Below are 18,362 nucleotides of genomic sequence, written 5' to 3' on the forward strand. Positions count from 1 at the left end.
ATTTTTAGTTTCAGGTCCTTTCATATTTTATTTGCCTTTTCAAGGTGACTTGAATTCCTTTTCTTTCTGGGATGAGTCTGTGAATAAATTATTTGATAAAATATCTGTATTTTCACCTGAGCGTTTATGATATTTTGAAAATCATGCCTGTAGAATAGGGTGATCTCATCTGAAAAGAGTATCATAAAGGGGCACCTGGCTGGCTCAGTAGGTAGAGTATGTGGTTCTTTTTTTTTTTTTTTTTTTAAGCTTTAGTTATTTATTTTGAGAAAAAGAGAGCATGAGCAGGGGGAGGGCAGAGAGGGAGAGAGAGAGAACCTCAAGCAACCTCTGCATTGTTGGTTTGGAGCCTGACAGAGGGCTAGAACCCACAAACCGTGAGATCATGACCTGAGCCGAAATCAAGAGTTGGACACTTAACCGATTGAACCACCCAGGTTCGTGGAACATGTGGTTCTTGATCTCAGGGTTGTGGACTTGAGCTCTAAGTTGGGTATAGAAATTAGTTAAAGATAAAATCTTAATAACAAAACAGTATCATATGATGAAAATTAGATCTTCAGAGTTCTCACCGCACACACATACACACACAAACACACACACACATGCAAATAGTAACTATGCGAGGTAATGGATGTTGTAAGTAATTTTATTGTGATAATCATTTTACAGTGTATATGTATATAAAATTATCACATTATGCATCTTACATAATGGTATATATCAATTATATCCCAATAAAGCTGAAAAAATTTGACTCAGAAATACAGTTTAAAAAACCCTTAAAATTATGTTGCTTATTTACTCTCAAATATAACAAAATAGCCCAGTCTTTTCACTCAAAGCTTTTTCTTTCTTTCTTTCTTTCTTTTTTTAAGATTTTATTTTTATTATCTCTATACCCAACATGGGGGCTTGAACTCACAACCTTGAGATAGAGTCTCATGCTCCACTGACTGAGCCTGCCAGGCACCCCTCAAAGCTTTTTCTTAATAAATTTCTATTCCTATCTTTTTCTTTAATCTTTCTTATCCTTCCTTTTATCTGTTTCTTTCTCCTTTCCTTCCCTCCTTCCTCCCTTTCTTCCTTCCTTCCTTTCTTCCTTCCTTCCTTCCTTCCTTCCTTCCTTCCTTCCTTCCTTCCTTCCACTGTTGGTCCATCTTAATACATTTTTTTTTTTTTTTAAAATAGCACTTTATGTTGGTTACACACACAGTTTAAAGAACCAGCTGGTTCTATAGTGCTAACAATGAGAACAGTAGCCTCTCACTCTCCTTCCTTCCCCACTTCTGTTTCCTATTCTTGTCTCTTTTAGTTTAATCTTTTGGTGTTTACCCCTAGATCTTGGAATGATTGCTTTTACTGTTACTACTTAGTTTCTTATTTATTAGATTCAGGCATTGCCACTGACTTCCTATTATGAGGAATGAAAGTTTAGCTTCCTTTCACACCCCTTCCTGCCCTTCTCCTCACTCCATTTATGTATTTCTAACCCACTTTCCTCCCAACATTAACAATTTGGTTAGATCAGTATATATATGTATATATGTTTAAATATTATATATTTACGTAATTACTTCTCTGCAAATGCTTTTATTTCTAAGCCATGTAGTATATAGTTACTTTTCTTGTACATCTTCTTTTGTTGCTAATACTTTAAAATTTTTTGGTTATTTTTGTGTTCTCACTAATTCTTCCCTAGAATTTCCCCCAATCATGTAAATCTTATTTCGGTATGCTCATACATATTAGATATCTACTAATTTTATCTTTTTAAAGATGCAAAGATAAATTCATGTTTCATTTTACCATCTTTAATGAGAAGTTTTCCTTCCATCTTATAATAATGCTAAAAATATTAAGATAATGTGCAATCAGGTAAGGACTCTTGAAACGTCATAATAACAAAGACTCTTAATATAATAAGTACTTTAAGAGTCTGTTGTGTGTCTTGTACTCATAGGTGTTCAGAGAGACCACTTTATTTGCTACTTAAGTGAGGAATTAGAAATCCTGTTTTATGGTTGCCAGTCCCTGATTTGTAAATTGTGCAGATGATCTTTTAACCTGTGATTGTTTGAAATTATATGAAGTTCAGTTCCATGCCAGGGACTTTAGTTAATGAACTAATTAATTACTTTTACCACAAGGTAAAGATGTAAGGCTTTGGTTCTGCTACATATTTGTCAAACTACATTGTTGTTTATTCCTAGTGTGTCGTGGCTACCATAGCTTTTGGCATGGGCATTAATAAAGCTGACATTCGCAAGGTCATTCATTATGGCGCTCCTAAGGAAATGGAATCCTATTACCAGGAGATTGGGAGAGCCGGCCGTGATGGACTTCAGAGTTCTTGTCATGTACTCTGGGCTCCAGTAGACATTCAGTCAAATAGGTAAAAACATTTCTTGCTTTCACCCTTGCGGATTTCTTTCTTTCCACATAAGCTTTGAAAGTATTTGTAGCAGCATCCAGACTTTCAAGTAATGTGTTAGGTGCATTTAAAACCAAACCCAAACAAGACATCTCAAGAACATTCGTGGTAAGTGTTGCCACCCAGAGGAGATGACCTGATGTCAGCTCTACCTCATTTAGTGTGAGGAATTAACTAAATGGGGACTATACTGGGAATGGAACATAGATCATATGGGTGCTTTCCTAATCGTGCATGGACAAACTATTTTCTGTCTCTCCAGGTCCTCTCAAGTTTGATATGTGTTCAGCCATAGTTTCTTCAGATACCGTTTATTTTGTTATTGGTTCTTTCTTCCCATGCTACAGTGGTACTTATTCCAAGAGACTTTTTTTTTTTTTTTTTTTTTTAATTTTTTTCTTAACGTTTATTTATTTTTGGGACAGAGAGAGACAGAGCATGAACGGGGGAGGGGCAGAGAGAGAGGGAGACACAGAATCGGAAACAGGCTCCAGGCTCTGAGCCATCAGCCCAGAGCCTGACGCGGGGCTCGAACTCACGGACCGCGAGATCGTGACCTGGCTGAAGTCGGACGCTTAACCGACTGCGCCACCCAGGCGCCCCATTCCAAGAGACTTTTTACCAATTCCTGTTTGTCTCTCCTTACCATCTGTTTCTTTTGTTCTATGAAAGCATGCCAGCTCTCATTGACTGTGTGTGAATAATCATGTTGCACTGTACCCATTCACTATACTGATTGACTACCATGAAAAAAATGAAAGAGTTCAGTGTTTAAATGTAAGAAAACTTAAAGCAAATCTTTGTTGGCATGTAAATTCTATGAGATTTATATAGGAAAGGAAAACTTCATCTTGCAAAAATTTTAGGGGCAGCAGTTAGCAACTGATTCCCTCTTCCAGAGGGGCGATAAAACCTCAGGAAAAAAACTTATATATGGTAACTGATGGGGCTGTTAAGATGAGGTATTTTCAAAATGCACCTCCATGTGGCTGAATAAATTGAGCTCTTGAATGGACATATTAGCTCATGTTATTAAAATGATAAGAGTGCCTATCCAATCCTGTTTTTATTTCATTCATCATTCAGCAGTGCTCTGTTTTGAGTGCCCACTATGTTCTAAGCATTATGCTCTGTGCTGGGGATACAGTGATAAATAAATGAAAACAGATATGGTTCCTGTTTTCATGGGGCTTGGAGTATAATGGAAATGGAAGATCTTAATCGCAGAATCACGCAAGTATGAATACATAGGGTTCATTTTCTGTTCTGCATTTGTGTTTGAAAATTCCAATAGTAGAAAGATTATTTATTTATTTATTTTTTATTAAAAAAAATTATTTAATGTTTATTTTTGAGAGAGAGACAGAGAGACAGAACTGAGCAGGGAGGGGGCAGAGAGAGGGAGACACAGAATCTGAAGCAGGTTCCAGGCTCTAAGCTGTCAGCACAGAGCCTGACGTGGGGCTCAAAATCACGATCTGTGAGATCATGACCTGAGTGAAGTCAGTCGCCCAACCGACTGAGCCACCCAGGCTCCCTGAAAGATTTTTTAAAAGAGATCATGCAAATCCGTGTAAGATTGCAGCTGTGTTAAGTACAGGGAAGGAAAGTTACATTGAGTAGTGTATAATAGGGTGTGTATTTACCAAAAAGGTCAGGTAAGACTTCTTTCAAGAGGTGGTAGGGTAAGTTGATCTGAAAGAAGAATAGAGATTCATTAGGTAAACGTGTTTGATATAAATTTTAAGCTTATCATTTTAAGAGTAGTGGTAGCTTTTGTTTCTTAACACAGTCAATAAAACCATCCCCTTAAACAGAACATTACTGTTTTTCTCTTGACTGTTGTCTACGTAAACCTTTTTATAAACTAAAATAATCGGTATAGAGTATAGCTCTGCATGATACTATTAAATTTGGGATTGTATCAAGCGTATGCTGATTCCTGCCAATTCTGATTTATTTGTACATTGTGATAAAAGGTGCTGAATACTTAACAGCCCGAGTTTTATATTATGACTTTCCAGGTTCATTAGTAGATATAGTTCCTGTTTATCTGAGTCTCAAAAGATATATTAAATGGTTATCTCATTAAGATTTCACAGGAAATAACAGTGATTACTAATCAAATAACGGTGCCAGAAAACCCATGCTTGAATCTTGAGTGTAGACAGGTTGTTCTTTGCAGCCATCCTATGGGAAATAAAACTATAGGATTTAGGACAGATCTGTGTCATCCTTGTGACAAACCTCTTCTTTAGAAAACACAAAGTTTGAGAATAAATAGAGTTGCTGGTTCTCACTGAAAAGGTTACTGTAATTTATAAAGTTTAATCTCAATTTAATAGATCTTCCAACTGGTTCCATCTGATTTCTATTTACGGTATTGCTTTTAGAATCTTTCTCTTTTTTCAACTTATTTTTATTATGTGGAATATTGTGCTTTATTTTAATAGTCTTATAAGAAGAATAACTATTAACTGAATTTGCTTTTAGATGGTTATAATTTCATGTTTGTAGATTTGTTACTGACACTGATGACAAAAAGTAGGTAAATGTAGGTCATTTAAACCAAATATAAGGGAGTCTATAGTACTTAAAAGTGTAGGCATTGTTTTCTTTGTTCTTTCTGAGGAGAAGGAAGTGAGAAACAAAGCAAAAAAGGAGCTACAGTTGATCCTTGAACAACTTGAGGGTTAGGGCTGCCAATTCCCCAGGCAGTTGAAACTCTGCATATAACTTTGACTCTCCCAGTAGCCTACTTGTTAACCGAAGTGTTAGGGATAACATAAACAGTTGATTAGCACTTATTTTGTGTGTTAAATCTATTATATACTATACACTTACCATAAATAATCTAAAGAAAATAAAATGTATTTTAAAAAATCATAAGAGAAAATACATTTACAGTACCATACTGTATTTATAAAAAAAACTTCACATGTAAGTGGACCCATGCAGTTTAAACTCGGGTTGTTCAATGGTCACCTGTAATTTTTAGCCCATGAGCTAGGAAGAATGAGATTAGTAAGAACTAGAGTTAATAGAAGAGACTTTTAGGTAAATTATGTGGGAAGTCATGGTGGTTGGTGGTGTTAAATCATAAAAATGTTTTTGAATAAGAGATCATTTGGGTGTTCAAACTTTCCAGAACTCACTTAACTGGATTCCCTGTTGGTGTAATCTTTGAGAATTGTGCAGAGGTGTTTTTATCTGTCAGAAGGTTGAATAGTCATAATATTTGTGAGGTCCGTTTTGATGAGGATCAGGATTATGAATTAGATCTTATATGTAAATATTTTCTTTTGAAATATCTGAAATGTATTCAGTTCAGACTTCTGTTTATTATTATTATTATTAGTAGTAGTAGTATTATTATGATACTTATGTTTATTCTTGAAAGAATTCTTGGAAAGACATGCCAAGGGAGATTGTCATCTTCTGATATCTGATATTCATGGGGTTTCTTCAAAGAAGACTAGAATTAACAGAGTCAGGATGAGTCACAGCAGCATTAACTTTTTAAAAACAAAGATGTCTTGGGGCCCTTGAGTGGCTCAGTAGGTTGAAGTCCAACTTCAGCTTAGGTCATGATCTCACAGTTTGTGAGTTTGAGCCCTGCATCGGGCTCTCAGTGGAGCCCGCTTGTCCCCCCCTCTCTCTCTGCACCTCCCCCACTCACTCTCTCTCTCAAAAATAAATAAACATTTAAAAAAAATACGTCTTTAGCATTTCTTTTTTTTTCTAACTTGTTTTATTTTTTATTTTTTAAAATTTACATCCAAATTAGTTAGCATATAGTGCAACAAATGATTTCAGGAGTGGATTCCTTAGTGCCCCTTACCCATTTAGCCCATCCCCCCTCCCATAACCCCTCCCGTAACCCTCAGTTTGTTCTCCATATTTATGAGTCTCTTCTGTTTTGTCCCCCTCCCTGTTTTTATATTATTTTTGTTTCCCTTCCCTTATGTTCATCTGTTTTGTCTCTTAAAGTCCGCATATGAGTGAAGTCATATGATTTTTGTCTTTCTCTGACTAATTTCACTTAGCATAATATCTTCCAGTTCCATCCACATAGTTGCAAATGGCAAGATTTCATTCTTTTTGATTGCTGAGTAATACTCCATTGTATATATATACACTACATCTTGTTTATCCATTCATCCATTGATGGACATTTGGGTTCTTTCCATACTTTGGCTGTTGTTGATAGTGCTGCTATAAACATGGGGTGCATGTGTCCCTTCGAAACAGCACACCTGTATCCCTTGGATAAATGCCTAGTAGTGCAATTGCTGGGTCGTAGGGTAGTTCTATTTTTAGTGTTTTGAGGAACCTCCATACTGTTTTCCAGATTGGCTGCACCAGCCTGCATTCCCACCAGCAGTGCAAAAGAGATCCTCTTTTTCCACATCCTTGCCAACATCTGTTGTTGCTGAGTTGCTAAAGTAACCCATTTGACAGGTGTAAGGTGGTATCTCATTGTGGTTTTGATTTGTATTTCCCTGATGATGAGTGATGTTGAGCATTTTTTCATGTGTCGGCTGGCCATCTGGATGTCTTCTTTGGAGAAGAGTCTATTCATGTCTTTTGCCCACTTCTTCACTGGATTATTTGTTTTTTGGGTGTTGAGTTTGATAAGTTCTTTATAGATTTTGGATACTAACCCTTTATCTGATATGTCATTTGCAAATATCTTCTCCCATTCTGTCGGTTGTCTTTTAGTTTTGCTGATTGTTTCCTTCACTGTGCAGAAGCTTTTTATTTGGATGAGGTCCCAGTAGTTCATTTTTGCTTTTGTTTCCCTTGCTTCTGGAGACGTGTTGAGTAAGAAGTTGCTGTGGCCCATAAGAGACTCTTAAAAACTGAGAACAAACTGAGGGTTGATTGGGGAGTGGGAGGGAGGGGAGGGTGGGTGATGGGTATTGAGGAGGGCACCTTTTGGGATGAGCACTGGGTGTTGTATGGAAACCAATTTGACAATAAATTTCATATATTGCAAAAAAAAAAAAAAAAGTTGCTGTGGCCACGATCAAAGAGGTTTTTGCCTGCTTTCTCCTCGAGGATTTTGATGGCTTCCTGTCTTTCATTGAGGTCTTTCATCCATTTTGAGTTTATTTTTGTGTATGATGTCAGAAAGTGGCCCAGGTTCATTCTTCTGCATGTTGCTGTCCAGTTTTCCCAGCACCACTTGCTGAAGAGATGTCTTTATTCCATTGGATATTCTTTCCTGCTTTGTCAGAGATTAATTGGCCATATGTTTGTGGGTCCATTTCTGGGTTCTCTATTTTGTTCCATTGATCTGAGTGTCTTTTCTTGTGCCATGTCTTTACCATTTCTAACAATTTTAAATAAGTTCAGTATTATGAAAAAGATCAGTTGTAATTGTTTGAAAGAGGAACTTAATTCTAATGTTTTATTGGTGTCCCATAATAGCCTATAGTACAGAGATAGTTTTAGGAGGATGGGAAGTCCTCTGAAGAGTAAATAGGGATGAAGGCTCATATTTGGATCATGAGCCTCTTTCAGTATTGCTTACATAGGTGTTTTTAGTTTCTCATATAAAATAAATAAAAATAATAACTTTTTACTGGGAAAATGTAAAATTCATGTATAGTGGAAAAATTACCAAAAATCATGTAGCATATAAATCAAAATGAAAAACTTTAGGGTTTATAGTAATTTTTCAAAGGCAGCTAAAAAATTGAATCTTAGGCATAGGCATAGAATTCTTTTAAAAGTAATTTTCATAAAAGTCAGAAAAATGCTTGGTTCTCGTGTGGGTATTGACTGGCAAGGGACACAATAACTTTCCGGGATGATACAAATTTTTTTTTATCTTGATGGAGGTGTGGGTTCTATAGGTTATGAAAAATAACAATAAATTTAAAAGTAAGAAAATCACTGATGCAATTTTATTTATTAACTTGTAATATTTGTAATTGACAGGAACCTCCTTAGTCAGATACCCAGTGAAAAGTTTCGATTATATAAACTAAATATGGTGGCAAAGATGGAAAACTATCTTCTTTCCAGAAGATGTAGGCGACAGTATGTATTATTTTTCTTATACTAATTAGTAACAGATTTATGAATGGTGCTCTTTTAAGAAAAAGTTTTGCAAAGTAATTAGAAATATTTAGAAATAGTATTTTGTTGGTGTTACGTATGTGCTGATTTTTAAGGCAACTTTCTTTGTGCTTCAGTAAACTGAAGCCAGATAATGAGATCTCAGGTGAATCAATTAGTAATGATTTCACCTCATTATTTTCAGCAATAGTTTTAATATATATGGTTTTGTTCTTTTATTTAATTTTAAATTTTCTCTTGGGTAGAATCATCTTGTCTCATTTTGAAGACAAACAACTACGAAAGGCCTCTGTGGGTATTATGGAAACTGAAAAATGCTGTGATAATTGCAGGTCCAGGTAAAGATTTTTTCTTCTACATAGACTTTCTGAAAGTCTTTTTCTTCCTTTTGAAATAATTTTTAATTGAGTTTTCATTGAATGATTTGCATTGTAGTTTTTAAAAAACCAAATCTTTATTTAAATAGAAGACAAAGCAAACAATATTATTTTACTCTATAAATAGGTAAACCAATAAAATGATGGATCTAAATCTATCAGTAATTATATTAAATGTAAATGGTTCAAAGGTACCATTTAAATGTAGACATTGTTAGAATTGACTTAAAAATATGACCCAACTAGAGGCTCTGGGCTGGTTCAGTTGGAAGAGCATGTGACTCTTGATCTTGGGGTCATGAGTTTGAGCCCACATTGGGTGTAGAGGTTACTTAAAAATATATGGAGCCCCTGGGTGGCTCAGTTGGTTAAGCATCCAACTCTTGACTTTAGTTGAAAAGTTCCTGGGATTGAGCCCCACATTGGGCTCTGTGCTGAGAATGTGGAGCCTGTTTGGGATTCCCTCCCTTCCTCACTCTCTGCCCCTCCCCCACTTGGATGCACTCTTAAAATAAATAAACTTTACAAATAGATAAATAAGCTTTAAAAAAGAACAAAAATATGATCCAACTATATCTGTCCATAAGAAATTCACCACAAGTATAATTATATAGGTAGGTTAAAAATAAAAGGCTAACAATTGTATATCATGGTAACACTGATCAGAAGAAAGCTGGGGTTGTTATTTTAACATTAGACAGTGGAGCCTTTGGAAAAAGAATATTGCAAGGGATAAAGAAGGACATTACATGATGATAAAAGTATTATTTACTGATGAATCATAGTTCTCCACAGAAAGACACGTACATATGTATATGTATACACACACACGCACACTCACAGTGGTTTTAAGGAATTGGCTGATGCAGTTGTGGGGATTGGCAGGTCTGAAATATGTAGGGCAAGCTGGCAGGCTGCAAAGTCAGGCAGGATTTCTGTGTGAACAGTTTTGAGTCACAATTCCTTGTTTTCCAGCAAATCTCAGTCTTTGTTCTTTAAGGCCTGCTTTTGATTGGATGAGACTCACATTATCCATGGTAGTCTCCTTTTTCTTAAAGCCAACTGATTGTAAGTGTTAATCCTTATCTGCAATGTACCTTTGTAACGATATCTAGGTTAGTGTTTAAGCAAATAATTGGGCCAAGTTGACACATAAAGGCAACCATCATATCCAAGAATACAGAATCCTAAATGTGTATGTAGTTAACAAAAGAAGTGACAATTAAAAGGAGAAATACAGAAATCCATAATTACAGTTGTCAACTTCAGCATCTTCTCTCAGTAATTAAATGAACTAGTAGACAGAAAATCACTGAGACAGAAAAAATGAACAGGACTATTAACAAACTGGATCTAAGAACACTCCGCCCAACAACAGTGGAATAAACATTCTTCCCAGGTACAGACGGAATGTTCACAAACATAGATTATATTCCAGGTCATAAAACAAACCTTAATAAATTTAAAAGAATTCTGTTCATATGGAGTGTGTTTTCCTACTATAATGGAATTAAACTAGAAATCAGTAACAGAAAAATACCAGGAAAGTCTCCAAACACTTAAAGATTAATAGCACACTGCTAAATAACCCATGAGTGAAAGAGGAGGTCTCAAGGTAAACTGCAAATATCTTGAACTGAATGAAATGAAAATGCAAAATGTATGTGATGCAGCTAAAGCAATAATGAGAGGGAGATTTAGAGCATTAAATACTCATAATAGAGGAAACGTTTCAAATCTGTAATTAAACTTCCACCTTAGGAAGCAAGTAAGAGCAAAGTAAACTAAAAGGAAGCAGAAGGAAGTAGATAATAAAGAGCATAAATGAAATAGAAAACAAAATCAAAGACCTCCAAATCACATTCTTTGAAAGAGTCAATAAAATTGATAGAAACTTCTAACGAAAAAAAAAGGGGAGACACAGGTTCTTAATATTAGGAATGAAAGAAGAATTTCACTGTAGGCCCAACAGACATTAAAAGCATAGTAAGGAAACAATATGGATAACTCAGTGTGCATATATTCAGAGGAAATGGACCCAATTCCTTGATAGTCTCAAACTAACAAAATTCACCCACAATGAAATAGATAATCTTTAATAGTAACCATTAAATGATAACAGTTATGGTTATTATTAACAGTATTTATTATTGTCATTAATAAATTGTTATTGTTTTTATTTCTTAGTAACAAATATTAATAAACAGTATTTTTATTGTTATTAATAAATAGTAGTTACTGTTAAAGAAATCAGGTCGTTGTTAAAAACCTCTGGAAATAAAATTCCCTCACCAAAATGGTTTAAATGGAAAATTCTACCAAACATTTAAAAGAAGAAATCATGCCAGTTTTATAGTATGAGCCCATTTATATGATTTTCTCTCAAAAGTAAGACTGTAGTATAGGAATGAAGAAAATCTCAGTGGCTGCCAGCGGTTAGAGGGAGGTGGAGGGTAGGATTACAAAGGGCTGTTAGTACAAGGGACTCTCTGAAGTGATGGAGTTGTTATGGGTCCTGATGGTGCTGGTGGCTGATTGTGGTAGTTAGGTGAATCTATGCATATGAATCAATAGATGTGGTTAAATTTGTAGAAGTTTACACATGTTCAGGCATACAGTCAATTCAATTGTATATTAATTGAAAAAATAAAATAAAAACAAATGGTATACCTAGTTGGGTCAGCTGTATACAGTGTGGTAGCTGTGTTACTATTAGACAAAAAAGTAACTATTAGGGATGGAGAGGATCTCTGTGCAGTGACAAAAAGTTGCTTCACCAAGAGGACAGAATTGTTCTATGCACCTCAAAAAAAAGAAACCCCAAACCCTACAAATATACAAAGTATAAATTGACAGAACAGCTGGAAAAATCAACAAATCCACCATTAAAGCAGAGGAGTTTGATATAATTTTTAGTTATTGACAGGTTAAGCAATCCAACAATGGTGAGCTGTAGAAAATGTGGTCAACATAGTAACAAGTGATTTATTACACACTTGGTATTTAGAGCCTCGTACTAAGCAGTTAGAACAATGTATCTCAAACATTTTCACTTCACCATCCACAAATCTAATGATAATACCTGTAGGCACAGTAGGCTGTGCACTACTTGAGGGCAGGTTCTGTTCAGAACCGAGGTTAACTATACAGCACACTGGCTTGGAAGCATGGAATTAGAGACTGCACTTCTCAAACATACATGGAAGATGGATAAAAAATTTGACTCTGTGTTAGAGCAGAGCATGGTAAACAAATCCACTTTGCTGTCTGTGTGGATGACCCAAACATCTGGGAATGCAGCATACCCTTTGGTTTATATGTTGTCTATGGCTGTTTTTGCAGAGTTTAATGCCTAGTAGTTGTGACACAGAGACCATATAGCCCACAAAGCCTAAACTATTTACTATCTTGGCCCTTTATAAAAGTTTTCTAGCCCCTATGACTAGACTGTAGTGTTGTCTCAGAAGTTTTCTGTGTAATGGTATTGAACACACCACTTTTTCTTTTATTAAAAAAAAATTTTTTTTTTAATGTTTATTTATTTCTGAGAGGGAGAGAGAGAGCGCAAACAGGGGAAGGGCAGAGAGAGAGAGGGAGACACAGAATCTGAAGCAGGCTCCAGGCTCCGAGCTGTCAGCACAGAGCCCGACGGGGGGCCCAAACCCATGAACTGTGAGATCATGACCTGAGCTAGAGTTGGACCCTCAGCCGACTGAGCCACCCAGGCGTCCTGAACACACCACTTTTTTCTGATCACAATGTATTTGAATTAAAGGAAATAAGAGGACGGGGTGCCTGGGTGGCTCAGTCGGTCAAGTGTTCGACTTCGGCTCAGGTCATGATCTCACGGTTCATGAGTTCAAGCCCCACGTTGGGCTCTGTGCTGACAGCTCAGAGCCTGGAACCTGCTTCAGATTCTGTGTCTCCCCCTATCTCTGCCCCTCCTCTGCTCATGCTCTGTCTCTCTCTGTCTCTAAATAATAAATAAATGTTAAGAAAATAAAAATTAAAAAATTTTGAAAAAAAGAAGAGGATAGAAAACTTCTCATTCCTTTGGAAATTAAAAATAACACTTTTAAATTACTCATAAATCAAAGGAAGAGAATGGAAATTAAAACATTTTTAGAACTTTAGTGATATTTACAATAATACTTTATTAAATTAAAACTTTAAGATCTTTACATTAAAACTTCTAAGATCCAGTATAGGTGGTACTTTGTGAGAATCAGATAGCTTTAACTATTCATATTAGAAAAGAGAATTAATGACCTAATTATCCTACTGAAGAAAATTAGAATAGGAGGATAAACCTAAGCATAGTCTTCCCCCCCCCCCAAACATATTATTATATCTGGAATATTGAATATATTCTTATTGCTATTTCAAAGCTATTTGTTATAAAGAAAGCAATTGAATTAGATAGTTGAACTGTATTAGTTAATTTTCTCTAAGGAGTCCTTTTGTTCTCAATCTGCTTTAAAGAATTCTCATTTGTATTAATGATAATTCCAAATCTACCTAAAGGAAGGCTTAGGAACGTAACTTCTAAATGGATTCAAATGAGGTGCAGTTTATCTTTCTGTCATATTGTACAGGCATCAGAGTTTAATAATTTATTGCATAGGAGATTTGGTTTTTAAGTTACTTTTTTTTTTTTTTTGCAACAAACTTTTTCTTCGATCACAACCTAACCCAAAAGTCCAATATATATAATCAGTCAAGTGGAGCCTTTCAAGCTATAATTCTGCATTCTGCTTGCTTGAACTCCTTCCTCTTCTTCCGTTTATGGTCTGAGTTACCAACTGTGAAACTTGTGTTCTAGGGCACTAGGGTTGAGAACTCTCAACATAACGTGCAGAGCTATATTGTAGTTTATATTCCATGTTTTACACAATTCACGTGGTCTTGGCTGTAATGAACTTTATTTGTAGCTTATGAAGCAGTTGGTGTATTTGAGATTTTTTTTTTTTAACTTGGCTAATAATTTCAGTAAATCTTTTTATTTCTAAAGGTACTTGCCTTAGCTAAACTTTCTATCCTATTATTACTTAGATTGGATCGTTGCTTTTCCATTGATGACTCAGATGATACCCCACAGGACTTTGGTCCACAGGCATTCCAGCTATTATCTGCTGTGAACATCTTAGGAGAAAAGTTTGGAATTGGGCTTCCGATTTTATTTCTCCGAGGATCTGTAAGTGTCTGTGAATCACCTTCATTGTTCTTCTTGCACTCCTGTTATACTTTTCTTCAGAGGTTTGCTGTATTAGAATTGTAGCTTTGGCCTTAGATGAGTTGTTAGAAACTCAGAGAGCCATATTAAGTTCCAATTAAGCACTGCATTCATTACTTTTGACAAAACCTGTGTGTTATCATACCTACTCCTGTTTTCATATTTCAGGTTGATGTGCAGCTCTGCACCTCCTTCTAGAAGCATTGTATTAGCTTATTGCAGTTGGTTGGATGAATCCCTAACCTGCTCTTTCTTAGGATGCTTAAGAAAAGTTAACTTTCATTGTATCAGGAGACAAATAGAACAAAATTGTCTCTTTTGTGCCCAGGAAAGTAGTAAATGCTTTCAACAAAACTTTAACTTTAGCGATTATTTGTAAATGTCTCAGTTCAATAACAATATTTGGCAGTATATTTTTTCTTTACTTCTATTCTGCTTATCACAGATATTTAAAATTCCAAAGTTTTTGTTTGACCTTACCAGTGAATAAATAGTGATAGTCAATTCAGCCACTTTTATTATTTTTCCGCAATTAGTGTGCCAGAATTATTCTAACAGTTGCAAGTACAATATGAGTAAGTCATGACCCTTAAATTCTGTAGTCCTTTGGTTCATATGATTTTATTCCTGATTTAGAAGACTGCAAAGTAAAGCTGAGTTATTAGGTATTAATATTAGTTAAATAAACCAAAAGTGGGAGATAGAATCCTTCACAAATTTGTATATTTATTAAAAATATACTTAAAATATGGGGCGCCTGGGTGGCTCAGTTGTTTGGCCGACCGACTTCAGCTCAGGTCATGATCTCGCGGTCTGTGGGTTCAAGCCCTGTGTTGGGCTCTGTGCTGACAGCTCAGAGCTTAGAGCCTGCTTCAGATTCTGTGACTACCTCTCTCTCTTCTCTTCCCCTCCTTGTGTTCTATCAAAAAAGTAAAAAAAAAAACAAAAAACTTAAAAGTAGAGATGAGTATTCTCACTTTGTATGTAGAATTTTAAAAATAATTTAAGTGAGCATTTATTTGTTAAATACTTGAATGCTTCATATAAATATTTATATCGAGTTTTTTTCTTGTTTAGAAATAGACAAGTTAGTTGTGAAATATTTTTAGTGGAATATTGAAAATATGTTCACTTTTCAGGTAGCAATGTTTTTAGATTTTGAATGGAATTTAAAATTTGTTCCCCCATCCCATTCTAATTTTGTTATCAAATCACCAGTTTGATTAGAAATTTAATAGTGTTACCACAGTTAATTAATTAATTAGTGTTCCAAGTTAAGGAACTTGGATTTAGCTGCTATGAGTGCTAATATTTTTTTTCTATCTTTTTTATTAAAGACTTGAAATTACAAGGGATAGATTAAGTTTAATTGAGATCTGTGAAAGTTTCTTCTGTCTCTGTCATCTTCAAAACCTGTATATCCCAGTTGAATGTGTAATTTATAAAAATTATCCTTGTTTAATTTGGTATGATCCAGCAGTATCCAGTATCAACAAAGAAGTGTAAGTGGGCTCCTACACAAACTTGAACTGGTCACAAGAGGGATCGAATTTCACCTATTATTTGAAAACCAAGTCAGACCTCTTATACTGACAGTCTCTTCTGGGAGTCTTCAAATTAAGAAGTTTATTCTTTGTGAAATTTTATACTACCCTTGCTAGGTAAAAGTGCAAAACTTTTCAAAAAGTACCACTTAACAAAAATTTGTAGACACTAACTACAAGGAAAATAAGGCAATTTTTTTTCCTTCCATTTCAGTGATCTTGGTACCTACTGGGATATTATTTAAAAAATTATAATTATAATTCCTTTAGGAATTTGACAAATTGTCCACCTTAACTAATTTAGAAAAAATTGATATCTTTGTAGTTAATTTTGATCCGTAATATGATAAATATCTTAAACTGAAAACTCTTGGCATTTTAAAAAGATGTTTATATATATATATATATAACAAAAATGATTTAAGCAGCATATGTTTCTCCTTTCTTACACAAGATATTTCTAAATGGTATAAACAGTTATGCAGCCATTCAGGCATTTGTGAATGGAGTTTAAAATTTGCTTTTTTGTTTAAAAAAAAACACATTTTTTTGATGTTTATTTTTTAGAGAGAGATTGAGAGAGAGCGCGCGAGTGTGAGCACGGGGAGGGGCAGAGAGAGGGAGACACAGAATCCGAAGCAGGCTCCAGGCTCTGAGCTGTCAGCGCAGAGCCCAACGCAGGGCTCGAACCCATAGACCGTGAGATCATGACCTGAGCCGAAATCGGATGCCTAACCAACTGAGCCACCCAGGCACCCCTAAAATTTTGTTTTTAAAACAAAGTTTTAATTAGAGATTAAATAGTAGAAATGTTGCCTAAGGAACTTTGTTTTAGCTGTCTAAACATCTCACCACATAAATATTTTTAAACACCCTGTGTGAATGAGTGGTAAGATATGCAGTTATCATGATTTTATAGAAAACAGAAACACAGTCCTTAATTTTAATAACCAAGACATTAAGTGAAACTGCATTTTTAATCACATTATCAAAGTGCTAAACCTTGTCGTGGCTCCAGAGTTAGGTAACACTTTTGATAAAAGATGCTTTGACTAGGCAGCCACTAGCAAACTATTGGTAGTTTTAATCACCCTGTATAGTTTTAAATCTATCATACAGAAGAGGGTTATCCATTTAATTTTCTGGGTAAGCTATTTTGTCTGATTGAAATATAATCCCAGAGATAGATATTTTTTAATCTTTTGATTTTATTTTGCACTTAGAATAACAGCTCTGGGAGTGACTTTGTTAAGCCCTGGAGTGGCAGCTCTGAACTTCTTTGGCTTGTGGGAATTGGGAAAAAGTCAAAAGGAACAAAGTGAAAATGTAAATAGAAACTAGGCTGGTTTTGTTTGCATTTAAATAACATGGAGATTTAAAACTTGTTGAGTTAGAGCTTATACCTATTTTTTCCCACTAATTATTAAACATCTTTGTGTGTGTGTGTGTGGGTAAGACACTGTGTTTTGTGGGGAATCCCAAACCTGAATTACATGAAACTCATCATCTAATAGGAAAGGTGTTAATGATAGATAGATAGATAGATAGATAGATAGATAGATAGATAGATAGTATAGTGTAGCATTGAAAGAGATAAAGGACATATGAGTAGATCTGAGTCCTCAAGAGAGTGCTTGTTAATAGCTGAGAAATTAGAGAAGTCTTTGTGATTCTGCCACTATCACTGGAACTTCTTGTTTTGTGGGAGATACAGTAGATTTTGGCATTTAGAGATGGAATGAGGGAAGAAAGGTGGGGGAGAGTGTGACATTCCTACCACAAAAAATGACCACACAAAATAGTTGTGATTTTTAAAGAAGTTACTTCAGATAAGTGGCAAGTGCATTTGTTTTCTCTGCTAGGTAGAGGTTCAGAGATTTTGCTTTTATCAGAAAGTGATTCTTTGGGTCGTGTGTCCCAGCCAGTCTTCTCACTTCATTCTAACTCTTATCTGCTAATTAGTAGGTTTCCACATTCCTTGATATGCCAGTTTGGTGTTCTTTATTATCCCAACCTAATTTTTAAAATAAAAGAGTGAGATAATTTCCCTTTTTGAGTGTGTCTTAAAGAACTGTAGACTCCTAAAGCAAAAAGACTATTTAACCCTGTGTATCGCCTTATTTTACAGTGATCAATGCTGAATCCCTAAGAGTTAGAGGACCTGCCCTGATCATACTATTACCTTGTTGCAGAATCAGGATGAGCAAGCAGCCCTCCCGACTACTGTTTAGTGCCTTTTCTATTTATTATGCTGTTCACAGGCGATTTTACACTTTTGTTTTTGGGTTCAATGATCTGGAGAATGAATGTGACTGGTATGGGATGTGTGTGTAAAATGTGTGTAAAATCAGTGCCCAAATCCAGTAGTCTCTATAGCAGCTTTCTGGGCATGAGGATTGCCATGGACACAAGACAACGTAAATTTATTCAACGGTACATAGCATTCATGATGATTATTGATCGTGAGGGGAAGGACAATTACTCCTTGCTGATTAGAAAAAAATCTCACTGTTTCCTACTATTAAATGTGTCCATTGCCTTCAGGCTTGCTTGCTTGCTTGCTTTCTTTCTTTCTTTCCTTTCCTTCTTTTCTTTTCTTTCCTTCTTTCTTTCTTTCTTTCTTATGAAAGGAAAGGCTAGAGGAATAATTTTAGTGTTGAGATTGCTAATAAGTACTGGTTAGGCAA

General features: G+C 35.3%; 1 protein-coding gene across 6 annotated transcripts in view; it reads left to right on the forward strand.

Moving 5' to 3' along the window:
• The window catches only part of WRN (WRN RecQ like helicase), a 154,340-nt gene that overhangs the window by 98,605 nt on the left and 37,373 nt on the right, over positions 1 to 18,362 (forward strand). For all 6 annotated transcript variants that reach the window (XM_045456141.1, XM_045456149.1, XM_045456146.1 and 3 more), the window contains 4 exons: positions 2,214 to 2,395; positions 8,381 to 8,482; positions 8,767 to 8,859; positions 13,951 to 14,092. In XM_045456141.1, coding sequence (XP_045312097.1) covers positions 2,214 to 2,395; positions 8,381 to 8,482; positions 8,767 to 8,859; positions 13,951 to 14,092 — 519 coding nt within the window. The remainder of the gene's footprint in view (positions 1 to 2,213; positions 2,396 to 8,380; positions 8,483 to 8,766; positions 8,860 to 13,950; positions 14,093 to 18,362) is intronic.

The sequence above is a fragment of the Leopardus geoffroyi genome, chromosome B1 (assembly GCF_018350155.1).
Source record: "Leopardus geoffroyi isolate Oge1 chromosome B1, O.geoffroyi_Oge1_pat1.0, whole genome shotgun sequence".
In the NCBI taxonomy this organism is placed as follows: Eukaryota; Metazoa; Chordata; class Mammalia; order Carnivora; family Felidae; genus Leopardus; species Leopardus geoffroyi.